The sequence below is a fragment of the Artemia franciscana genome, chromosome 6, assembly GCF_032884065.1.
Source record: "Artemia franciscana chromosome 6, ASM3288406v1, whole genome shotgun sequence".
NCBI classification, from domain to species: domain Eukaryota; kingdom Metazoa; phylum Arthropoda; class Branchiopoda; order Anostraca; family Artemiidae; genus Artemia; species Artemia franciscana.
In genome coordinates, this window is record NC_088868.1 from 15,549,698 (window position 1) to 15,576,884 (window position 27,187).

The 27,187-nt window shown below is 35.2% G+C and overlaps 1 protein-coding gene across 1 annotated transcript in view; it reads left to right on the plus strand.

Moving 5' to 3' along the window:
* Positions 1-13,524, plus strand: part of LOC136028097 (insulin-like growth factor 2 mRNA-binding protein 3-B) — a 165,892-nt gene extending 152,368 nt beyond the window's left edge. Inside the window, exons 9-10 of the mRNA XM_065705721.1 lie at positions 1,237-1,428; positions 5,020-13,524. Of these exons, the coding sequence (XP_065561793.1) occupies positions 1,237-1,428; positions 5,020-5,352 (525 nt within the window). The 3' untranslated portion in view covers positions 5,353-13,524. The remainder of the gene's footprint in view (positions 1-1,236; positions 1,429-5,019) is intronic.
* The last annotated feature ends 13,663 nt before the right edge of the window (positions 13,525-27,187 follow it).

Genomic DNA, 27,187 nt, shown 5'->3' on the forward strand with positions numbered 1-27,187 from the left:
TGCCGCGTGCCATGCTTGGGTCCAGTGGCTAAACCACTGGGACCCAGCACTGTCTGCGGTTAGAACACAAGGGACAATGAGAATCCATATATAGAAGCCTGCCGCGTGCCATGCTTTGGCCCGGTGGCGAAGCCACCGGAACCCAGCACTGTCTGCGATTAGAACACAAGGGACAATGAGAATTCATATATAGAAGCCTGCCGCATGCCATGCTTGGGCCCAGTGGCGAAACCACCGGGACCCAGCACTGTCTGGGGTTAGAACCCAAGGGACAATGAGAATCCATATACGCCTGCCGCGTGCCATGATGGGGCCCGCGGGGACCGTTGGCAAAGCCGTCGGGACCCAGCACTGTCTGTGGTTAGAACACAAGGGACAATGAGAATCCATATATGGAAGCCTGCCGCGTGCCATGCTTGGGTCCAGTGGCTAAACCACTGGGACCCAGCACTGTCTGCGGTTAGAACACAAGGGACAATGAGAATCCATATATAGAAGCCTGCCGCGTGCCATGCTTTGGCCCGGTGGCGAAGCCACCGGAACCCAGCACTGTCTGCGATTAGAACACAAGGGACAATGAGAATTCATATATAGAAGCCTGCCGCATGCCATGCTTGGGCCCAGTGGCGAAACCACCGGGACCCAGCACTGTCTGGGGTTAGAACCCAAGGGACAATGAGAATCCATATACGCCTGCCGCGTGCCATGATGGGGCCCGCGGGGACCGTTGGCAAAGCCGTCGGGACCCAGCACTGTCTGCGGTTAGAACACAAGGGACAATGAGAATCCATATATAGAAGCCTGCCGCGTGTCATGCTGGGGCCTGCGGGGACCGGTGGCAAAGCCGCCGGGACCCAGCACTGTCTGCGGTTAGAGCACAAGGGACTATGAGAATCCATATATAGAAGCCTGCCGCGTGCCATGCTTGGGCCCGGCGGCGAAGCCGCCGGGTCCCAGCTAGCTATGAATGTTATTGTATTATTATTATTATATTGCTATTGTAATGTTATTATTATATTATAATAAATAATTGTTACATTATTTTGATTCGGGACTTACCTAATACTTCGTATTTTTCTTTCATTATTGATGCTGACCAAAGTAGTTTTTACACCTTGGGTAAGGGAAGGGGGAGGTTTAACAGTTCCTTTCATCTAACCCCATTGTTGTGCTGGTATATAAACCATCATTTATATATACTGTTTTGACTTAATATAAATCTGTTAATTGTTTTAGGAGACAACCTACCTATACATTCCGAACATCGCTGTTGGAGCTATCATTGGGACAAAAGGATCTCACATTCGAAATATTATTCGATTCTCTGGAGCCTCTGTCAAAATTGCCACTTCAGAAGGACAGGGAGCAGCGAGTCATCAAGAAGAAAGAAAAGTTACTATTTTCGGTACAGCTGAATCACAATGGAAGGTCAGTTTTATACTTTCTTGTCCTAAGGGGTGGATGTAGCTTATTAGGTCGGTCTGAGCTCAGACTCCTTATCTTTCTTTTATTTCTTTCTAATTTCTTCTGAGGGTTCCGTATCAAAGGTTGCCAAACATACGAAATGATTATTCCCTTTCTACTTCATTTTTTAATCCCCTTTCTTTCTTTCTTTTTCGGGAACTAAGGACCTGACAAAAACATTTTTCGTCTTGAGGAAAAAGCAGCTGATGAGATTTTGGATAAAAAGATAAGGACTCTCAGAAACGGTGAGGGTATCTAGTAGATAGTTGTTATCTAATAGCTATCTTGTGGACAAATAGCCTACATATGAAATATATGGTAATGGATATGCCCATCACGATTGCATAGTGACAATATACGACTTACTATTGGCTTATGACCGATTTTAACCTTTATGCTTAGATGTATTCATGTAGTAGAATTTGATGTTTTAGTTATGACTTTTAATCTTCCCCCTCCCCCTTCGGTTTTTGGGATTTATGGTGTGCTTGATGGTGTTTGAAATGCGACTATTTCCGTTTACGATTTTTTGTAGCTACTGTGAAAGGGAATAATTAAAGTCTAAAAAAGATAAAAATAAATGTTCTCTAATTGAGGAGTCGACAGGTGGATTTTCTTCTGTGTGTTTAAGAATCAACTAGGGAAATAGGATAATTGTAACTAGGGAAGAGTTTCAAATAATACAAACAATTTAACTTTCTGTGTTAGAAAGATGAAAACGCTAAATTTTATAAATTTTAATCAACTCTTCTATTGAAATTTTCACGCCTGAAAACAACTTTTATTTTAATATTTAAATTAAAAAATGTAGCAAGCTAAAGACTTGATGAAAGATTTGCAAGTCAAATACAAGAACATACAATTTACTTGGCCAGCAGCTAACTATTAATCGATGGGTGCTCTGGAGCAAAATTTCTACTGAAATGATTAGATTTGTTGAGGTTTGGGAACCCGAGGTACAAGAGTAGATACGAAAATAAGTGTCGAAAACAAAGCCTGAGTAACTTACAAAAACCTTGTTTTTAGGCCAGCCACATCTAACATGGAATTTGACACAGGTTTAGCAGATTATTGTTTTGAGTACCGTGTTCATCACGGCGAGGGTCTCCTCAGAACCCATGTTCAACCATGCTATTCTAGCTCATTACAGTTTTGAAGAATCCGTGCCCAAAACGCTTGGAACCCGTAAGATGAAAACGCTTTAAAGTTATGTTTGGTTGAACACGGAGAAAAAGTCACTACTGTCATCTAGTGCTTGATATTTTTTTTTTCTTGAATTTTTTTTTCTTCGAATCCAAAAGTCCTGTGTTGGGGTAGTGGGTTTGACCTCATCTTGGTATTACGGAACCCAAAGATTGAACCCCGCTGTAGCAACACACTGCAAGACTGACGTAAGGATCTTAGCAGTCAAAAACCGTCGCTAATCCGTTACAATACAAACACTGAATCTGAGACCAGGGACTTGTTACTACAATCATTTTAGGTCCTTCTTACACTTTGAAAGCCAAGAGACCCCAAGAGCTAGATGGCGTTGGTATTTTTGTTCACATTAGCGCCAATTTTCACTTTTATGTTACTCATTCGCTCTGGTCAAGAAGACGAATTTACCTAAATTAAGGATATGTTTTGACTAAGAGAATGTTAAGTAATGAGAAAATTGACCAAATTGATAGCTTTACATGTCTCGATTATGTTAGTATGAAGGATGAATGCGCCGCCAATAGAAAATGAAGATTGTTCCCAGATCTAAGCGCTTCTTCGATGTATTTTTTTGTCTAAAAATGGCTGTAAGTATTCATTGATACCACTGTTTTTGTTTACATTAAAGAAAGTTGAAGAGATTAGCTCCTATTTTACAGATGACGGAGGACAGGATGTCAAAGTTTTGGTTTTTAACAATCATCTTGGGTAAAGGAAAACCAGAACATTCTCAAATATAGTGGGAATAGGGAATCTCTTCGACGTCCGAATCAAAGATTTGGGCTCTGGGTAGAATGGGGAAGGGTTTGTTAGCCACATGTGGCCAATTTGTGTTTTGGTGATTTGTTACTTGTATTACTTAAGAATATTATAATTAAGAATACTGATAGTCAAAAGGTTTTCGCCTCAGGTTGTGACTCAGAAAGAAAATACTGAAATATAAATCACACTTGATTAGCTCAAAATATCAAAATAAAATTTCCAAAATAAAAATAACTGAGAATTACTTTTTCAATTTAAAGGTTATTTATACTATAAGCAATCCTATAAGGTACAAGCTTATAGCTTATTAGTGCCTTATAAGTTATAAGCAAATGATCTAGCAAATCTGATCAATTAAGAATGGATATGAATACATTGTCTACCCAAAAACAAATTCTCAAAAACAAAGGGGATGACAGAGGCAGGCTACATAAGCAAAATATAGTTTCCCCTGTGCTGCAGCAAAAAAAAAAAATGTTTTATTAATAAATTTAGACCAAGCTATTATAAGCAACAAAACTTCTTACAAATAATTTTATCATGAGTATGTTAATGGAGCTTTGGGCGTGGCTGAAATGAGAAGTTTGAAACGTTGGGCCATTATAAAATTTCGGGACTTACCTAGCTAAGATTTAAATGGCGTAAGAAGTTTGCTCGTTTATTCATATTTTTTTAATTAATATGACACGTTAACTAATGTATTAACTAGTGTCAGACTGATATGTATTATTGGGGTCCGATACCGACATAATTTGCCGATAAATTCCCCCCGGAAAAAACCCTTATATTACACAAACACTTAAATTTGTATTTTAATCAAACATTAATGTGAAAACTGTACTTGCTAGGCATACAGGATACAAAGATGAAGCTAGGGCTTTAAGTTTGGAAGAGGGATTTAAGGAATGTCTGGACAAAATCATCCAGTATAGCGACAAATGCGGACACAAGCTAAATTTCGAAGCTGTGTCCCTGCCTAGATTTCATGATTTTAATCGATTGAATCTTGGATCTTTCACGCACGCAAGGGAACATTTATTAATGATTTATTGTATTATTTTTAGTTATTTTGGTACAAGTTGTACGTTCTCAAATTCGCCATACATTTCGAACGTTGCTGAACCAGGTGTGTATTGACAAGTATTTACAACAAATATCCTTCGACTTCATTTAACTCACCTCTGTTGCTTTCTCTACCGCGGTCAGATTTAGCTGGTGGCTCCACCCCCAAGGACTGGACAAACAAAAATTACATCAGGAAATCCTGCATTATCTTCTGGATAAGTTGCGCATAAAAAAAAGAAGCCAATATCTTGATATTCTTTTTCCTGATATCCGATAATGATACTGACTCCCATATCGTCCCAGATAATATGAGTCGGCTGATATATCGGTTGTTCCCTAGTAACAACACTATTAACGGTGGCATTTCTATTAATAAAGTTGAATTCGATTCGTACGAGACTTAGAGATCTGTCTCTAAAAAAAAAAAAAGATATGACATAGATTTCAATAATGAATACAGCACGTATTTTATTAATTTATTTGTACTCTATTTTTTTATAATAAAACTTAATAATGTTTGTTTTTTAGGCTCAGTACCTAATCTTCGAGAAAATGCGAGAAGAAGGATTTGCTCAGGGTGATGAAGTGAGACTCACAGTTGAGATTTTGGTTCCTGCTACTCAAGTTGGCCGCATTATAGGCAAAGGAGGCCAGAACGTTCGTGAATTACAACGAGCAACGTCTTCTATAATAAAGCTTCCCGAACAAGGTGCCAGCTCGGGTGACGAAGTGACTGTTCACATCATTGGTACCTTTTATGCTGTTCAGTCTGCCCAAAGACGGATCCGCGCTATGGTCTCTCAGGTGCCAGGTGGGCGTCCTCCACGAGGTGGTCCACTACGTGAGAAGCGCGACCAGTAAAAATAGTCCTTTATGCTCATGCCACACTTTTTGGAAAAGTTTGTCTCTGACCTGATCTTAGTGATGCGAGAGACCTCCCTCCGATCAGGTCAAAGTTTATTTGTGCGAGTCCTTTTTTGTGGTTTTGAAAAAGACATCATAATGATGTTCTTCAGGGAAGTTATTTGTTATAAGTCGCTAACTGCGAATAAGTACAAAAGCCTTGTGTAATGTTAAGACTTTATTTTTATACTTCGTTATAAGTGGGTGAGTGTTTTAATAAGTAATGCTAACGATGGACTGTGGAGGCCTGTTTCTTCGAGATACACCACTCCCTCCCCGTATCAAAGTGCGTACAGACACGCACATTCTGAGCCGATCAACCTAGTACGTTCAAGGATAATGGCTCCACCCACAGACTTATGACAAACTGGTTAGTCGACTGTCAGTTCCCGCTGGGGAGCGGTTTTCGGGCAAGGAGGCCTGCACACTATATGTAACTGCAAACACGGGAAAGGCGGCGACCGCAGGATATCAGTTCCTTATATTTTACACTCAAAAATAATTGATGTTTTACCCTGAAAAGAAGTGAACTTTGTGTCAGGCTTAGGCATATTTTTGCAACCTGAAAAAAAAAAATCTGTCATTGTGTAAAAGTTAACCCCCATGCAGTTTTGAAACTAAGCTATCCATGCACCGTTTTTTCTATTTGTTCTTCTATCCCTTGAGTTTCTGTGTATTTTTTCATAATTAAAATATTGGACATTATTTACATTGATACAAGTTGTAGTACCCCTTTGCTTTTATAAATAGAATAAGTAAGAATATATATTATATTTAAAATTTATAATAAAAAAAACTTGTATCAATGCATTAAATTATAGGCGCAGCAGGTCATTTGTAACTATGCATAATCTATATATATATATATATATATATATATATATATATATATATATTTATATATATATATATATATATATTTATATATTTACATAAATAAAAGAGAGAAGATACAACAAAACACTTGACCCTCCTTAAGCTTTTGTTTGGTTGGAGTATCTTCTTGGGCATAAGAATAAAATTCAAAAAGTAGATAACTTCGAAGACCACACTGCCTTTCCATGACGAAAGTAAAACAGTTCGAAATAGGGATGATACCTTTTTATTGACAGTGAATAGATATAAAATTATTTAACTGGATATTTCGAACACATATACAGTGTTCATCATACAGTTTTACTGCTGATGATGAACACTGTATATGTTTTCGAAATATCCAGTTAAATAATTTTATATCTATTCACTGTCAATAAAAAGGTATCATCCCTATTTTGAACTGTTTTAAATTCAAAAAGAGAAGATAAGAAAGAAAAAAAAATCTCTAAAAGAAATGCTTCTGGTTTTTGCTGCTTCGCTGCAAAATATGGGTTGTGAGTGTCAGGAATGGATGCAGAATTAATGTAGGGGTGGCGTAGGCACCGATAAGATTACTCCCCCATCGGTATTTTTCGCTCCTCCAACCCTATGACTAGTGCAATTAGTCTATAGGTATACTGTCCCGACTATCCTGATAGAAGAAATTGTTTATGCCTGGTTCTAGCTGACAATCTTTATTGAAAAACTTGAAGGAATTTGATTTTCCATGAATTTTCCATCTGTGCATAAGTTTTCAGTAGTTTTTTTTTTTTTTTTTTTTTTTTTTCATAAAAATTTAGAGCTTTGGGCTTCGTTACATAGTGTTTACATTAGGGCTCAGAAGATATTCTTTTTTTTTGATAGTCTAGTGTTTTTGCCCTGCAACAGTAAACAGTTGATTATTACTGTAGTAATGCAAACATGTGTTTTCAAATGACCTTGCCTTTTTAATGTCCAAAACTTGCATGATTTAAGTGCGTCCATCAAACATCAAATACATTCCCTGCAAACACAAATTTTTCAATTTAGAGCTGATTGCATTGAGGATATCCATCTAAATTGATTGATTTTTCGAAAAGTCTAAAAAGTTGGAGGGTAGTGATTTTCCAAAATCTCAACAATCAAGTGAGGATGGAAACCATTTATTATCAACATTTTAGCGAAAAATGTTTTTTTTCTGTATTTCTGTTCTTAGGGTGAATAGGAATTGATATTGTATGTGTGCATGAAAATGAAGATGAAAACGGAACATTTTCTCAAATTGTGGTTCAGTTTTCAAAATTTTTATTTGGTATTGTTCCGTTATTACCTTTGCTAAAATAGTGAAGTCGAAGTCCAGCTAACTCAAAGGCTGCTTTTAACAGGGAATGTGTTTAGAGTTTTGATGACAGAGTAGTTGATGATTATTATATTGAAGCCGTAACAGCAAGCTTAGTGGAGTTCTGTCCAAGGTATAAACCGGCCTTTATAGAGAGTAATTTCGTTTCGGTGTACCTGAATATTTGGTTTATTTAATGGAGGATTTGGCTTTAAAGTAGATATGTTTATAGGAGGTTTTTAAATTGTTTATTTATTCTTCTTTTGGGATTTATTTTGTTTGCACTTCTAGAAGTACTTTTTCAGTTATCGAAATTTTGACGCTTCACATGTATTGCAAATCATTGCACTAAATCTCCCTCCTTGAGGGTAACAAAAATCATGTTGATTTGAAACGTTATCTCAAAATTATGTTGTACACTCACTGTGAATTAGGTGCGTCCCTGATGATCCTCGGGCCCTTTTCACACTTAAAAAAGAGATAGTTATTGTCGTCTAGCTAAAAGAATAAGGCGAAAAGGTTCAGCAATTGACGCTAAACTGGTTACTACAGCTCCGTATCCCGACAGCTTGACGACAAACAAGTAACAAAATAGTTCTCTGATAAAAATTATTTTAGGTCCTCTGCTTTTAAGTATTATGAGTCGAACCATAAACAATATGTTACTACAGCATGTTCTGTACATACTATAAAACACGTCATTACAGTTATTACACACTATTATATTTGTTACAACATGATTTTTGCACTCCTAAAAGCCTCACATTTTAACCTCCATAATCCAAAGCCTGTTCTAAAAAATACAAACATAAATTAGAACTTACAAAAAGGTATATTTTGTATTTACTTTATTTTTGTTTTTTCAAAACCGAAATAGGCTCATGTTATCTGGCTGTGCTCCACAATGTTTTTATTTTGTAATCCTTTGCTTCTCTGCTTGTTACTGTGCCGGTCAGATATTTCATCCTTGTAATATTGTTTACAGTAGAAAAGAGAATGTATTTCTTAAAGGCCCCAGGCAGATGTATTTTCTGTGAGTAATGCAGCATTGTATCTACTGAAATTGCCTCAATACTAAAATTGTGGGTTCAGAAACATCCTTATATGTTTGTAATATTTCTTAATTCAAGCATTTTTTTTTATTCTAGACCAGTTTTACTCGACTTGTGACTTTTGTGGCAGTGGCACCCGCCTGGTTTGGCAGTGGCATCCCCCCCCCCCAAAAAAAAATGTTTATCCGACTCGTAGAAACGTAACAGAAATGAATATAAACAAATTTTTGGAAGAGTTTTTTAAGGTTTTCTGTAAACTCCCCTTCCCCTTCTGAGAAATATAAAACTCCCGCCCCCCTGGAAAAAAAATTCTGGATACGACCCTGACTGTAAATGTTCCTAGAATTGTTGAAATTGCGTATTTTTTTTTTTTTTTTGAAACTTTTTCATTATCCGTTTTCAGTTGGGCTAATGCTAAGTGCCTACAGAATGTGAATATTTTCCATCTTGCGGTTAGGCATTGACAATACAGAAATGGTTCTTCCTGTGGTATCTTCCGTACGGATTCAAAATCAGGAAGACAAAAATATGACTTAGGAGCCTACGCTTCCGTATTTTGGGCTCAATATGGGATATTTAATGCTTCTTAGATACAAGAAAATAATTCAATAAGTTTTGACTTACTGGCATTGTTGGCAAGACACAAGTCTAGGCCAGAAATTCAATTGAACTTGCTAAAAGTTTAGTTCATAGTAGGTAAACTAATAAGTTAAATATTTTTTCGAAATCAGTTTTCTAGCCGGTGGTATCAAAGGGTAGTTTAGAGCAGCAAATCGCTTTCGTCGGCTAAAGCACCCAGTACTTCCCTAGAAATTAGGCCTACTAAAATTTGAATAAACTCAGTCAATCATTCCACAGTCATTTCATATCTTTGATATTTGTCATTTGGGTTGATGTTACGAAGTTTCTGAAAAGTACTCTTACGTCATTAGCATGAACGAAATGTTGATCGTTCTATTAATATGTCTTTGTCAGGGAGTTACTCTTTGACATTGAAAGGAATGGCAGTTTTGGAACAGTAAAAAAGCTTCTCCAGGATAACGGACCATTTTTAGTTACATACCTAAAAATTACGTAAATATTTCGTTTTCCGTCAACAAGTATCTTGTCTGATAATTTAGCAGATAACACTTCATTATGTTTTGCCTATGCTGCAAGGTCTCAAATTTTAGTGACTTACCTTTATGACTTGTTCATAGTTATTTATTTCACCCCCGTGTACATTTAACTAACTACAAAGTAACCTACTAATTACAAAGAAGTTATTGTTTGTACCTTTTGTATCAGGGTTTATTAAATTTCTATCTTTATTGCACCACAATTCAACCACATTTTGAAACAATGCGATGCAGAATTTTCTTTGTAAGAAATGCCGTATCCGGGGAGGGTTAGGAGTTTTAACCCCCCCCCCCCCCGAAATATTTTTCAGACTCTTAAAAACGTAAACAAAAATGAATGTAAATAAATTTTTTATACATTTTTTAAGTTTTTTTTGTTAACCCCCTCCCCCTCCGAAAAAAATCCCGGATATACCCCTGTGTGAAGTATGTTGTTTTTGCCAGCAGCTCCGGAATTGTCAATAAATACGAAATTTTTCGTGAATTCGTGTTTTGTGGGCACTTTCTTAACACATCAAGTATTAAGTCAGATTCGAAAAAAAAGTTGAGTTTAACTCGCCTAGTTTTTTTTTATTATTGTCATTATTTATTCAAATCTAAATATGCAAGATAAATTGACTTTCTAAATTACTTTTAGGCTTGTTTTCAAGACCATTTAAACTGCTTTCAAAACCTTCAGCAACTAGGTTAGAAGGCAATGAGAATTGCATCTTTTGGATGTCTCTGAATTATTTTTCAAAAAAATAGTGAATTACTGACGTGGAACAAAAAAACAATTTGTATGAGTAAAATTTATACATAATTTATATTTAAATTTGTATAAGAGCTAATATCAGTCTGTGATACTTTAAGAAGATGCTTTAATTATTACTGCATTTGTTTCTAAATCATCTTTTATTTTTATGAAAGATAATTTGGGTCAATAGACTGCTACGTTTAATTTCTTTTAGTTTTGAGACAATTTCCGGCCGTAAATATTTACTAGAAGATGATGTTCACCTAATTTCTGAATCATATAAAATGTCTTTTCTGAACCATATAATGTGTTCTGAACCATATAATATGTGCCGCATCTTAATTTGTTTTAGTTTTGAGACAATTTCCGGCTGTAAATATATACTAAAAGATGATGTTCACCTAATTTCTGATCCATATAATATGTTGTTTCTGAAACATATAATATGTGCTGCATCTTAATTTGTTTTAGTTTTGAGACAACTTCCGGCCGTAAATATTTACTAAAAGATGATGTTCACCTAATTTCTGAACCATATAATATGTTGTTTCTGAAACATAATATGTGCTGCATCTTAATTTGTTTTAGTTTTGAGACAATTTCCGGCCGTAAATATGTACTAAAAGATGATTTTCACCTAATTTCTGAATCATATAATATGTTGATCTTGCTTTGCATTTCTGTACTGGGTTCCAAATCTAGGCTAGATGTTTGTTGGTGGTGTTTCTGTGTTCCCTAGTAGAACCATTTACTAATAATACTTTTTCTTATGTGCTGTGCTTGCAACCTGAGACTACAACAAGATTGCCAGCTCAGTTTTGTATTCTGTCGGTCAAAACTCGGTGTTTGCTTTTATTTTTCAGTGCAACTCTTTGGGCCCGTTTCTTTAAACGAACTCGAGATTTTCGGTTAGCCGAAAATTTTCGCGTGTTTCCCTAGTTTCTGTCGTTATAATGGTCTGCTGCACACCGCGGCCATCTATCTCCTACCTCGGTTTATATAATATGCCCCCAAAGTGTGCCTTTTGTGCACGTTCTAGCTACCTCAAAGGCCTGTGACTCAGTTAGGCGGTAGCACTGACATTGTTTATTATATCGGTGTTGTACATGTTGGTTTGCTCCGTCAACTGAGATACTATTGCTTAATATCCGTTATTTATGTCCAGTATTTCTTTCCATATATGCAAAGCCCTAAGAGTGTTCTTTTTTCTTTTGTTTTTTGTTGCATCATTGATTTAAAGTGATCTTGTGGTAGCAACCACATTTACCTATTAATGAATGAATGGAATGTAGCTATATACTCTAATTTTATACATACAGGGGTAGTTGATCACCATCTGGGATGGGTAGCGACTTGGTTACTATACGATTTTCAAAACTAGCCTAACGTATATTTACCTTAAGCGATCAGTGAAACAAACTACACTTGCCCTTATATTTTATAACCAACCATAAAGGCTTTGAATAACAGCCATTCTGGTCTCTGAATGGGTAGTATAAACAAGACTGGTTCTTTCTATTAAGAGATTCCCAAATCGTTCAAGCGCTTGGCAACACACACGCCTCTGTTGTCTAAAAAAAGATAGGCTATATAGTGTTTCTTTTTCCTTGGTTTTTGCTCTAAATCTTTCGGTTCTACCTACCAGCGACAGAAAAAAAAAACCTACAATGATTCTCATTTGAGGTGTTTCTCATAGCTCATTCTTCATTTTGCTTCTATGTGAATCTTCTGTACTCCAAAGGGTTTTTGCAATTTCAGAGACGGCAAAATTGAAAGACTGGAGCTATTTTCAGTGCTGGAAGCGGCCAAAATACGATACACGACTCGACATCATTACATGCGGGTTTATATAAGGTCGCTCACTTCTATGATAGTATTGGATTATAGTAACCATGCTTATCAATTATGCTTCAAATAACTCAACTACATCCTTCCTCTACTTGCCTCGTCAATGTTTAACTGGTTTTCATATACAACGGAAACTCGAGTCTCGAGATCACGAAAAAAAAATTAAGGCAAAGAATAATTCAACATGTTGAGGTTTGAGTTACTTAATGCTTAATGCGAATTATCAGAATGTTGCTGAGCCTTGTTTTTTTAAGAAAATAGGAGGATCTCTGTCAACACGAATCGTTGTTGGCCACAAATCGATTCAACGAAACGATTCGGGAAACAAAGAAACGATCTTAGGACCAAGTGTATACTTGCTCACTCCTCGGGTTTTTGCAAGAAGGTGTGAAGTCCTAGATTCATCCTTTCTCAATGGGAATTGTATTTAGTAACATATTCCATACGGGGTTAATTTACCAAAAAAATGGATATTGAAATGTCAGGAACCCGCCAGAACAAATCTTTGTATACTTATTTTATCAAATAGGCTTTAGGCCAATTGGCAGATCAAAGAAGAACCAGTTTAATTGGCTTTAACAATTTTTCGATCTGCATTAAATGTGTAAAATGTATATTGTCAATCATCTTTGGAATACTCTGAAAAAACGCAACCCACTTGTCGGAGCTTCCATTTTTGTTCTTATACTAATTGACTACAACAAAAAAGGGTTAGCAACGGGAATGAAAATTGAAAGTAGATTCTTTAAGAGTATGAAATAGCTACATTCCGTTTAGGCTTTAAGATTCATTTCATGTCCAAGATGTTCATTGAAATAATACATCGTTTTCCTCTATCCAGTTTTTGCCTTTACCTATAATGCCATATACAGTTACGTTCCATCATCAAAAATCAGAGGAAGTGCCATAAACAATGTTGTCAGACCAAAACTACTTGTATACATTTGTCAGGTGATATTTTTCTCTGTTTATGTATATGTAGCCCCATCTGGCAGCTGTTGATTATATCTCCGCTCTTAAAGCAACCAACTAATATCTAGGGTACTATTTTATCCCTCTGATGGCAGTTGATATGAAATAAATACACGAGGGAAAAGTGGTGGAATTGGTTATTGTATTTTTTTTAGGTGCTTTTTTTTTTAGTTCTCCTTTTTTATACAAAGCAGTGTTGCCTACCACATGATTAAATTTTGTCTCATTATATCTTAATTTTTTATCTAGATTCTCGAAAGACGCTTAGTGTTTCAATTCACATCCGGTGCCATATTAAGACTGATATTCACTCCCCCCCCCCCTCCCTCCGTCTTGAATTACTATTAGCAGTTACTTTAAAAAATTGTAAAACTTCCCGGTTTCATAGGTCATTGTGACTGGTGAATCTAAGACTGATATTTTACAGGCGATACACAATTTTGCAGGAGAGTGGTCAAACTAAAAAAAAATTGGTTTTCTCGGCAGTTAATAATGATGTGTTTTTTTAGGTAAGTAAAGGGTTTTGGGTATTGCACAGGCCCGGATTTACCAATGGGCCCGGGCCTAGGGAAGATCAGTGCCAGGGGGTGCAATAAATTATCACCAGATACTTTTTTCTTTACAAAAACTGGACTAATGTGATTCCTTGCCAAAGTACCATGTGCACTCCACCGCTGCGCTGTCTATTCACAGAAAAGTGATTTTAGAACAACAAAGGACTTCTGTGGCCACTTTTTTAAACTGTTAGATGTCTCTCAAGAATGACAGCTGAGAGTTTAGTATCACCTTTCTCTTTCATTACTTTTGGCTCGTCAGCTGCGTTCTGTTCAGTGCTTCCAGTATCTCCAAATTCTCGGGGATTTTGTCCGAAAATATCGCAAAAAAGGAGCGAAAAAAAAAAACGCTTGGGCCTAGAAGCGTCAAAGTTTTAACCCTGGCCCTAGTATTGCATGTTTCAGTACTTAGGTGCTTGCTCCGTAAATTTCAGCTGATTATTGAAATAAAATACTACTTACCTTTCTGCTGGAAAGTTGGTGATAGAAGGGGTGGTTCAGTTTTTGCTTCCGACAATAAAAATTGGAAATTTGTGATAAGTTAAAGTTTTCAATCTTATTAGATTCGGTTATTTGAAACGCCATCTATCCCACAAAAACTCGACTTGTATGGGTTTACCATAATCTAGCATCTTCCTAAGATAGTTTGAATTTTCAGCAGGTGTCACGACAGAATCCAGTTTGAAAAAGAAACTTATTGAAAACTGAGAAGAAGAGGATGTGGTTTAACTGTCTCTTGCATATTTTCGCTATTAATTGCACTTTAAATTATAGGCAAAGGCAATCCTATTTTGGTATAGAATCTTTGGGTTTTATTTTGTCGTGATTTTGGATTTTAACAACTTTCAAATCTGTGCAAGATCTAAGTTTCATTTGACCTTTGAACTGGAAATTAGTCACTAATTGGTCGAGAAGAATAAGTAAATGGTTGACTAGGATAAAGGGTGCCCATGAGGGAAGTCAAGAGGGATATATGCTCTCCTTCTGTCCTACACTCCTGGAAGGTCGGAAATACACATGAAAGTGTTTTCCTGGTGATATCTGAAAAAAATAGACGAAATATATACAACAATATTATATCAAGGTATCTAACCGTGTCGCCAATTGGAAAGAGGAGGGGTGTAACTTCCCCTTTGAATCTGAAAAATACTTTTTGTATCTTAAAAAAATTGAAAGCTGCCCTCCCCCATAGATTTTCAAGAGGATACTTTTTTGAATCTTTGTTTTAAAATATCAAAAAGTCATTGCCCCTCCCCTAACTTTTGAGAACAGGCTCTACAGCATCAAACAAATTAAGTAGGTTCAAAAAATCATAGACAGTCCGTAAAATTGCTACATGTCTTTGCAAATGGAAAATAGGAGAAACATTTATATCTTTACTCCTAAAATAGGCTAGTGGAAGTTTCTTTTTTCATTTTAGTTCTGTCGATTAGAACCTCATGCTTCGTTTCTCTTTCTTTTCATCCCTGTCATCTTCCACCGTTATCCTGCATTGTTCCTTCTGAAATACTAAATCATATTCAGATTTCAATCGTCATGTCCAATTTTGCAAATCATGCATATCAAGTACATTTTACTACAATAGTATGAAGGTATTATTAACTCAAATACTTGGTAATTTGTACCCATACTCTCCAAAATGTAATTAGCACGAAAATATACAGAGTGAAAGATAAGATACGATACGGCGAACAAGAAACATAAGAAGTTGGGTTGTTGATGATTCCTCCAGGGAGAAGATTTGCTTGAAATTTCTGTATAGTCTTCGGTAAATTCGTAAGTCAGGTATTGCCAATTAAACATAAAAGAAAGAACACGAGATTTTTTGACTCTGTATAATCAGCCAGAGTCAACCCAACTCTAAATGGGTACCTAAAGAAATCTAGGGGTAACACGGGAAGCGTCGAATAATTTGCATTTCCGGCCGGATATTGAATAAGGAGATCAGTGCCTAGGCAATGGAGACCATTGGCCAGCATACAAAAAAGTTTAAAAGTTTTTTTTAAGGAGGGAGGGGTTTGCAAAAAGCTAAAAAAAAACGCATTAGAAATTTGTTTTTATGCATTTTGTCACGTTTTTATGAGTCGGACAAACATTTTGGGGAGAGGTAGGGGCTTTAAACCCCCTGGATATTGCCTTGGGTGGAGGGGGGTGTTCAGTCTCCCCCTAGACATTTCGACTTGATTTTTCTTTCATTGGTAAAACGTTTGTTCTATGTGCCTTCTGTCCCAGTCCTTTTGATTACTTATTCATTCAATTACTCGACACTAAAAATTCTTATTCGTGTTTTACAGTTTATGCATTAAATGTTATTGTATATTGTAACGAAATTCTCTACATAACAAATATGCCGTATAAGTCAAGTCTAATTATATCTTAGTCAATCTTGAACTTGGAAGTCACAGGTTCATGGCGAAACTCTTTATGGGTAACCCCGTCTACTGTGGGTTGTGGCTGATTTCCCTTTGTAGTCAATAATAGAGGCAGTTCTGGTTGAGTATGTTGTTTTTACTTTCTTTGCACTACATTCTAGAATGGTGACCTGAAATATTGATGTGGGGAGGGGATGTCTTAGAGGATTTAGGTTTGCAGCCGAAGAGAACAAATGCCTCAAAGAAAGCGACAAATTTCCTTTTTAAAGGTTTTTAATAAACATTGTACTTTTTCTGAAGCCGTCATAGCCAACGCAATAATGTTAATGGTCTTTTTGCCATGTACTTTTTGGCACTTTGGCTCCCCTACGTTTGTTTTTTCAAATAGAAAATGAAGTGTGTCTGATTATTTTTTTTTTTTATATATCTAGGACTGTTTCTTGTCTCTCAAAAACACCTTATAGCTGTTTTTGGTTGCTCATTCAATACTATGAGTCTGCAAAAAAGAAAAAATACATCAGCAGTTTAGAATGGTAAGTGGTACAACTCACTCCCCACTGTTCATCTACTATTTTTAGCCAATTATTGACTCCCATTAATTTAAAAAAAAAACGAGTAACGGTTTTGGTTTATCCGAAATAACTTACTAAACTTCAGTATTTCACGGATACCAGAACGTGGAGCTCTGATTGTGAAAGTGGGATTAATGGTTTTTAAGTCTATAGGCAACTGTATACTTGACGTTGCACGAATTCCAGATGTGCTTCAAACAGGTCCAAAGTAATTCTTGAAAGGGATTACAATGTAAAAAGAGCGTTTATTGCGAGCTGGGGCAGTCGCAGGATCACCAACAGGTCAAGAACACACTCGTTTATACGAAGGGCCATATTCAACATCAAACCATGGGGTAAATTACATACAAAATCAAAGACGACAATGTCATATTATTAAACGTCAACCAACGTCATATGGTTGATGCTGCAATTGCACAATTACATATAATGACAAAAAATAGCGGCAGCCAAACCGCATATGAAGTACTAATTTTTTTTCTTGGTTTTGTACCATTCCATTTAAGTCATCGCGTCATTTTTTTTTAATTTCAACGACTAGTTAAAATATATTTAACAAATCCAAAAAAATATAGAGCCACACTAAAATCTAAAACGAATAAAAAAGTTATTACCAAAAGGGTAATTGTCTGTTATCCAGAACACACTCAAGTGCTGAAGCTAGGTTGATCATAATGAAATATACTAAATATGACAAAAATATAACACTTTAGTAACAAAATTGTGGAAAGGAGGCCGCCCAGAACGCATTATATTAAATACTTAAACTAACCACCTCTATGCATTAAATATTTAATTAAAATATACCTGCATCTTAGTTTATTTCACGAAAGAATAAGCTAATTATAACCGAATGCGAGAGAAAAACCGGTTCACTCAGATCAAACAAAGCAAACTTCTTGAGTGTGTTCCACATAACAGACAAGTACCATCAAAAGTCAAACTAATAAAGGGCAAAAGTTGAAATGAAAAATTACGAAAATAAACAAATAACGCAGTAAAGTGCAAATAAAATTCAAGCCTCTTAGAGGGCATGAGAGTGGGAGGGGCAGCCCTGCTCTTACTTGCGGTAGCTCTTTTCTGTAACCGTTGATTAGTGTTATCATTTTATATAACGCTGTATTGTTGTAAATGCTATGATAAATAAAAATACCCTGCTTGAAACCAAAATTGTTTTCAGTAAAACACTAATGACGCTCTGGTTTTTAGAGAATTCAGCGGGGCGATAAACACGATCTAATATGAGTGCTTTTATTTTAGGCTTCATTTATTCATCCACAATAGCATCAGCTTGTTTCGAGTTTGATGTAATATTTTATTTTAATTTCTGTCAATTATAGGTCGGAAATGCTGTTTTTCCAAATTAATTTCTGTGCATATATTAATTGAAAGAGTTTTATTATATAATTCAGTTTCTGCTCGTTTTAAGTATTAGTATGGATCTCCGCTATTTTTGGATTTTTTTTTAGTATCAGGTAAACGGTAACTTTTCTTCAGTTGCGCTCGAATAAAAATTCTTGTCCCCCCCCCCAATAAAAATTCCGGCTCTACACGCCTTGGCCTTTGAATAAATTTCAACTAGTCCTGGTTCTCACAGTTTACACCTTATATTGCAATGCCCTATACCTGCGGTTACATCAACAAGGGTTCATTCAATGCTTTAAAGGGTTCATTACATCAGTTCATTCAATGCTCTCGTCAGAGTAAGACGCATTTATGACTTCTGTGTGGATTTATGTGAAAATATTATTTCAAGAACTTTTGGATACTCATTCAATGTTGAAAAAATTATTTCAAGAACTGTTGGATATTTAGTAATACGTATTAATATTTGGATATTAGTACAATATTAATGTACAATCGGGCGTAAAAGGAAAAATCCGAAACGAGAAGGTATGAATATTTCATTAGACACCTCAGATGATAGCTTTAGCTCGAAACCGGAAATATCAATACTAGCTGCAGATTTTAAGCAAATTCTTGAAATCGTAAAAGAAAATGGTAATAAATTAGACAACTTATGCAATCAATTAGGTACTCTTTTTACAAGGGTCGATAATTTGGATAAAGAACATTCGCTTCTTAAAAATAAGATGGTTAATAGTGAATTGAAAATTGGAAAAATTGAAGATGATGCGTCCTGCCTCAGTTTGCAATTAAAAACTTGTACTGATGAATTAACAAAGTTAAAAAGAAAAAAATGAAGATTCAATGTGTCGGATTGTGAAATTGGAAGCCGCCAAGTTAGAAAATAATATCATCATATGGAATGCAGTTTGCGAGGATATTGATAACGCTAAAGCTTTATTCACAGAAGCTGTTCACCATGGATTAGAATTGTCTGAAGTAAATTTTACTATCTCGCAATATGACAGAAATCATAAATTTTTAAAGGTGACACTAAATAAAAAAGACGACAAGTTTTCTATTATAAAAAATGCCAGCAAGCTTAAGGACAAGACATTTCATGGAAATAATAGCAACTTGTTTATTAGTGATGATGTGCCAGCCGAAATTCTTAAAATACGTCAGCTGATTTTGGCGAAACGGGATAAATTGCGGAAGATTCCTAGATATGAGGCATGGATATCAAAGGGGATTCAGACAAACTTGTTAGTGAAAAGTCCTGACGGCTCAATTAATATTCATTTAGTGACAGCATACCAGAGGTTGACGACTTTCCGAACGCCCGAGGACATGTATATCATAGTTTTCCAAGTGATGTTTCAGTGAAATAAAATCATATCATCTAATAGTAAAGCGCCCTGTTAGTATGTTTTAAAATATACAAGTAGGAAGCGTTGACTCATGTTTTGTCTCGTATTTATCTGTTTTTTATTTATCTTCTCACTAATTTTTGTTGCTCTATATATTTATTACTATTCTTTCTCTTTAGTTATCTTTTTTTACTGTTTGTTTTGAAGCACATAGAGGTCTTTATGAATAGCGGTAGAATATTGAAAGAATTTGCCTTAGATGAAGACATTTCTTTTTTTCTTTTCTTAGTTGTTTCTGTGTCTGTTACCTTTTATTTATGTTTGTTGGGCGCATGGGTCGTGGTGTGGTTATTCTTGACATGGTAGTAATATTTGATAATGGATAGAGATAGTGATGGAATTCCATCATCAAGGTTGAAAGAATTTGAGCGAGATTCTCTTTTGTTTCATTCAGTTTTACAAAATATTGTAGCTAGTGATAATGAAGATAATAGCAGCATTTTAGATATACCAAAAAATCAATATTTATTTTCGAATGGATTGGCAAAGAAAAATTCTAGAACAAGGAGGATATCGTTTTGGAATTGCCGGGGCTGGAGGACTGCAAAGGATACAATTGACACTTCTCTATCGACATCTGATACGGACATAGTCGGTTTATGCGAAACTTTTTTAGATGAGTTTTCAATTGAAAGTGTTCATGTTGATGGTTATCAATTGTTTCATGTTGAGAGGAGTATGCAAAAGAAAGGTGGTCTTGGAGTTTTAATTAAAAGTTGCATATCAGCCCGTGCAAGACTAGATTTTTTGCCTATGAATATTGAAATGTTATTTGAATCTTGTGTTGTTGAATTTTTTTTTTCCAAATAATGAGAAGATTCTAATCGCAGTTATTTACCGTAGTCCGTCAGCTAGTCAGATAGAATTTAGGAATCGTTTTGAAAAATTCTTGGATAAATTAGCTAGTCTTAATACTTCTTATCTAGTTATGGGAGATTTTAATATTGACTTAATGAACCTTGTTTCTGCTAATCAGAATAGACTGGATAGTAACACTGAGGTTTTTAGAATATCCGCTATCTCATGGATTATTTCCTGTATGTCTTGTACCATCCAGAATAACTGATACGTCATATTCACTAATTGATAATATTTTTTCACCTGAAAGTGCTGTTAGTACATATGTCATTCCTGATGATTCATCTGATCACTGCATACTTATGGCTGATTTTTCGCTATATTTCCCATATAATGAAAAGAAGTCAACAAAGCGAAGAGACCGTGGGGAAATATTTTTTTTTTAATTAAACGAAGCACTCGGTGACGTTGGGTGGAGTTCAGTAATTGATGAAATGGATCCAGATCAATCCTTAGATAATTTTTATAATATATTGACTGAAAAGCTTGATGAATTTTGCCCGTATAGAAATCTGAAAGGAAAGAGACAAACACCAAGAAAACCATGGGTAAATGCATCGCTTTTGAGGTCTATTAATGAAAAAAAATCGTTTATATAAAATTAAAATGAAGTATCTCACTGAAATAAATATAATACGTTTTAAAAACTATAAGAAATTGTCAGTAAGGATTCTTAGAGAAAATGATAGAGTGTATTATGAAAATTCGTTTAAAAATTCTGATTCTCCTCGAAAAACTTGGAATTTAATTAAGGATAAAATGGGAAAAAATAAAAAGTTATCACATCCTGAGGTATTAATTAATATAAATGGTGTAGAAGTTAGAGGACCGCAAGATGTTGCTAATATGTTCAGTGATTATTTTGCTGGTGTTGGTCAAGCAATTGTTTCAGCAGGAATAGATTTGTCCCCTTACAGGTCGAATAAAGAATATTTACCCCCCAATGAATGTACGAGCATATTTCTGGCCCCTGTTAGTTTTGCAGAATTCCATAAGATTATCAAAAATATAAAAAACGGTAATTCAGTGGGATATGATGAATTATCAAGAAATTTGTTAAAGAGTATTGCCGAAGTTATTTTTGAACCACATTTTCAATTTGAGTATCAATTCAGGTATATTTCCTAGTAGATCGAAAATTGCCCGAGTAATTCCGCTGTATAAAAAAGGCAATAAATTATCGTCCAATTGTAATTTTATCACCATTATCTAAAGTGTTTGAAAAAATTTTCAAAGAAAGAATTTCTAGCTATTTAGATAAAATGAATTTATTTACCAAATATCAATTTGGATTTAGGGCAAACCGTTCGACAGAGCACGCAGTTGCAGCTCTTTCATTATAAATAGACGATTGTTTAGACGATGATTTCCATGTGGATACAGTTTTCTATGATATAAAAAAAGCATTTAACACTTTAAATTATGAAATTCTTCTGAACAAAATGATAAATTTTGGCATAAGAGGGAAAGGATTACAAATTATTAAATCATGCCTGTTCGGACGCAAAATCACACTAGATGTTGGTGGAAAAATGACTAATTTAAAAAGTCTTATTGATACTGGTGTCCCCCAAGGCTCAGTATTAGGTCCACTTTTATTTTTGATTTATGTTAATGATCTTCCACGAGGTTTGCATGAGAATATTAGCCGTGCAATTCTATTTGCAGATGATACAGCTATAACAGTTAAAGCCAGGTATTCATTGACATTGATCGAAAATCTGACTATAAGCGTTACCTCAGTAAATCGATGGTTTGTTTCCAATAATCTGGTACCAAATTTTACAAAATCTAATTTTATGGTCTTTGATCGTTCAAAACGTGCCACTCGAAAGATTTCTTGTCAGGAGCTTCAGGCTGGTGACCGAAAAATTTGTAGGGTCCAATCATATCGTTATTTAGGAGTTTTTCTTGATCCCCTTTTGTCATTTCATAATCATATTGAATATTTAAGATTAAAACTTGCTCAAAATATTGGGTCGATGTATCGTGTGAAGAATATTTTTCCTTTTACCATTTAAAAAAAAAAAAATTACCACTCTAATTACTTCTTATTTGAATTACTGTTCGGTTGTATATCTTAATACATTTTGGAAGCATGTAAAACCCTTACAGGTACTACAAAATAGGGCAATAAGCATACTTGGAAATTCCTTACATCGACCTTCAAACTTGAAAATGTTTCGGAAACTAAAACATTATTCCTCTTCTTAAATTTGTTAGATTTAAATGATATACGAGTATTAAATACTTCCATATGGCATTTTCAAATCCAAAATTCTAAAAATTATTTCTATGACAAATCTCTGTTAATTTTACGTCCTCGTTCGGATTGTCGGAGATCTGGGAGGTACCGAATTCCTTTTGTAAGTTTTGAAAGGTCAAGGTTTTCGATTAGGTACCAAATACCCTTCATTGCTAACAATTATAAGCTGAATGATAGAATTCTGTTTGATCCATCCCAAAAATCTCAACTTAAGTTAAAAAAGCAAATATTAAAGATTGTTTGCTAAATTTTTGATCATTCACCATTGATGATGGAAAATTAAATTATTTTATCTTCTTATTTGTATGTTCGTTTTTCTGTCCCTGTGTCTGGGATGGCCTCCCACGCCCCTCCTGCCCGATATTTATTTATTTACTTATCCTTGTTACTTCTCTTTTATAAGTTTTTTCTATTTTGCTTGTCTTTTGCCGTGTTAAATTTTGGAATCATTATTACGATGAGATGTTGATGTTTTTTTTTCTATATTTTTGCGCTGTCCCAGCCTTACGAGCTCTGCTCTCTGTTGGGGCATTATACTGTTTTCGTATTTCATCGTATAAGGATCAAGATGAGAAAATATGTAGAAAACTTATCTTACAATTGAAAGTATTAAGTTGACGATTTAAATTATTAATATACAATGGATGTATTGCACATATTGCATGTATGCATGTATTTATTTATAACCTATCATACAAAATATTGAAGTGAAGGAGTGCTAAGGAAAAAAGAAAGAAACGACATATCGTGTTACATTCTAAAATACAAACAAAAATAATTCCACGTCAAAAAACAACATTCTGCCATTCATGGCCAGTTTGCTTGTTGCACATGCCTACATTCAACTCAGATAACTTAGGACACGGGTCAGACAAGCTATATTTTTTCATCAAATAGGAGTTGCAGGTTCACGGAGGAACTCACAACAGAAACTTAGCAAATTTGAAGAAAACGCGCTTCATCCTAAGATGGTCAGAATCGCTAAATATAGGGTAAAACGGTAATAAATGTAGAATATGTGACAGGACGGCACTATTGTAAATCCTCACAAGATGGGCTCTGTTCAAATGAAATTGAGATCAAATGGTCAATATTGCCCTAAAGAAGCATGTTAAATAGGCATAACGTTAAAACCTTTTACATATCCAAAATACACTGCCTCTTTCTTAAACTACTGTAATTCTTGACACACTCTTGTGCCTACAAGTTTCATTGCTTCAATTTTCTACTTAGGGGTACCCACAGGAACCAGACAATCTATTTTCTCTCCCACTGGAGCCCCTAAAAGTGCGAAATTCCGAAATATTCTTGTTTTCGTTCCATTATTTCGATAGCTGCAAGATTCAAGATTTTTTATTAAAAAAACACAAATAATTGAATGAAGCCAATAGGGAGCTGAGTTCAAAAAGAAGCCTATTTACTGTAACCATAAATTCATATCCACCAAAAATAAAGATGGACACACCATCCGATTTAACACTAAGCGGTCTTTCCGAAGATATGTTAAAAAACAAGCTTTTTTCAACTGAAAGTAAGGATCAACATTAAAACTTAAAATGAAGAGAAATTATTACGTGGATAAAGGGTATTACCCCCTCCTCAAAAGCTCGCTCTTTACGCTAAGGTTTTTTAGTACTTTTAAAAAAACTTCCTATTGTTCTAATTAAACGACCCTTGTGTTTCAGGAGTCATTCTTAAAGAATTGGGACAAAACTCAAACCTTAGCGTAAAGAGCGAGGTGTTGAGGAGGGGCCAATCCCCTTCATAGACGTAATATTTCTTTAGTCTTAAGTTTTAGCATTGCTTCTTACGTTCAGCTGAAAAACTAGTTTCTTTTTTAATTTACTTTATGATCATTTTTACGTAATACCAGGAAATCTGGCCCCACCTCCACGGATAGATCCCCCCTCCCCACGGACATATTTTATAGATAATTCAATCCTGGTGAAAATCTACTCCGGACAATTACCTTTATCGACTCTATGCGTGAAATTGAGACGGAAAAGAATAAGCATGACATTTAAAAAGAATTTTGTATAAGAATTCTGGCAAATTCCCTCAGTGTGTAATTTTCCACGGCAAGTTCACCCCCTGGAAGCTTCCCTCCCCACAGAAAGTTCGCCGTGGAAAGAACCCCAGCAATGACATTTGCCCCCACCCGAAAATGCATACATTCTTCACAATAACAAATGCTATGTGTAAAAATCGGCAAATTTTATTACTTAAATACCTTTCCCCTGAGGCAGTGGAGGGTCATGTTGTATCCAAAGCTATAGTTATTGAGCCTTTCAGCTATGATGAGCAAAATGGCTATCTCAAAATTTTAATAGGATGACTTTGGGAAAAAAGAGACAGGGGAGGGGGCCAGTTTGCCCTCTAATCTTAAAAAAAAGCGTCCGTGATCTTTTCTTCTAGCACTGAATACGAAATTCCACATTTTCGTAGATAGGAGCTGGAAACCACTACAGTACGGCTATCTGGTACACTGAATCAGACGATCTGATTTTCATAAAGATTCTAATACTTTTAGGGGGTGTTTCCTCTTTTTTTTTCGAGAATAGGCAAATTTTCACAGGCTCGTAGCCATTAATCGGTAAAACTAAACTTAATGAAACTTATATATTTAAAATCAGCATAATAAGCCGATTCTTTTGATAAACCCATTGGTATCAAATGTTAGTTTTTTAGAGTTTCGGTTACTATTGAGCTGGGTCACACCTTACTTACATTTCGGTACCACGAACCGTGGTACCCCTGATAGGCTTTACGAAAAGTGTGGTTCAGTCCCACTTTCTAGGGCTATAATGAGAGAAAGGTTGAGATGGCTAGGGCACGTTTTGCGAATAGATGAAGGATGACATACTGCCGCCTAGGGCTAAACGGAAAGCAGGTCGTCCGCGATTGGGGTGGGAGGATGTCATAAAGAAAGATTTAAAGGAAATTGGAACTTCCTAGGAGGGTGTAAAGAGGGAGACTTTGATGGGAAAAAGCTGGATTATATACTGATTGATTCATAGAATTATTTAATTCTAAAACAAATCTTAATAAACTCCCTGTAATTATCACCGTCTATCTAATAAAAATACAAGCGAAAACTTTGGCAAGATTAGACTTGGAGTGAAAACACAGGGCAAATAAAACGTATTTTGCTGTTAAATTTGGATTGTTTCAGTTAGGAGCTCATGTTAGAGTCCCTTAGGTAAAACGAACTTGAAATGTAGAAACTTCATATAACAAGTTCTATCTAAACGGTCCTGATGTATATGAATCTAAACTAGCCACCTTAAAATACCAAAGCTTTGCGCGTAAAAGCTTAGGTGTCTGAAGAAGCCTTGTTAAAAAAAAAAATACCTATACAAAAAAAAAGAAAAATCAAGAAGGTTTAGTTGCAGTTCGAGCCTCGGAAACCTAGATGAGCCTTGTTGTGAGTTAAAACCTATTCAAACAGTATTTGCATTGTGTTGCCAGCTTGAATAAGAACTAGATCTTTAACTAAATTTGATATATTCAGAATTAGGCCTAGGATGACAGACCATGACAGACTATGTTTGAGAAATAGTGCTTTAAGTATAAGACCCTTAGCCGAACCGAACCTAATTTAATCTCTTAAGTTATCATCAAAGAAAAAATGACATCTCCTCGACCCATCTTATGCCTTTTCATACAAATCCGGATCTCAAAGCCAGAGCAAAGAGAAAAGCAATGTTGTAAATTAGGAGACGCAGCAATTGTTTCATCTACATTTGTGTCTTTCTTCATTTGCTCCAAAATTGATGCAAGAATCCCATTTTCAAAGTACTTAATCAGTTGATTCTGGATTTTTTTTACATATATATATATATATATATATATATATATATATATATATATATATATATATATATATATATATATATATATATATATATATATATATATATATATATATATATATATATATATATATATATATATATATATATATATATATATATATATATATATATATATATATATATATATATCATGAAAAGAGAAATCACCAATGCAACAGCACAAACACACACACAAAAAAAGAGAGAGACAGAAGGAGAAAGGAAGGACTCTACTACAGACACCACCTAAGCTGTGTTTTCACACACTTGTTACAAACAGTACTTATTTATTCGGTTATGCGTAAATTTTCTGTGCATGTAATTGGCAGAACGTCTCAGCTAAACAGCGTTGGTAATTGAAATCCTCAGGCACTAAACCTTGCGAACTCGGTTAAAGCCAGGGTTTGAAGGGTAGCTTATTTATTTCAGCATCTGAAATCTCCTGTCACAAAAAGAACACAATATTAAACAGTTAATGAACTGCTATAACGTGGTAACGAACTGCAATAAGGAGCGACCCGGCTCAAAAGTAACCAAAACTCTAAAAAATGGAATTTTGATACCAATAGTTGCATCAAAAGAATCACATTTTTATGCTGATTCTAAATATATAAGTTTCATCAAGTTTAGTTTTACCCATC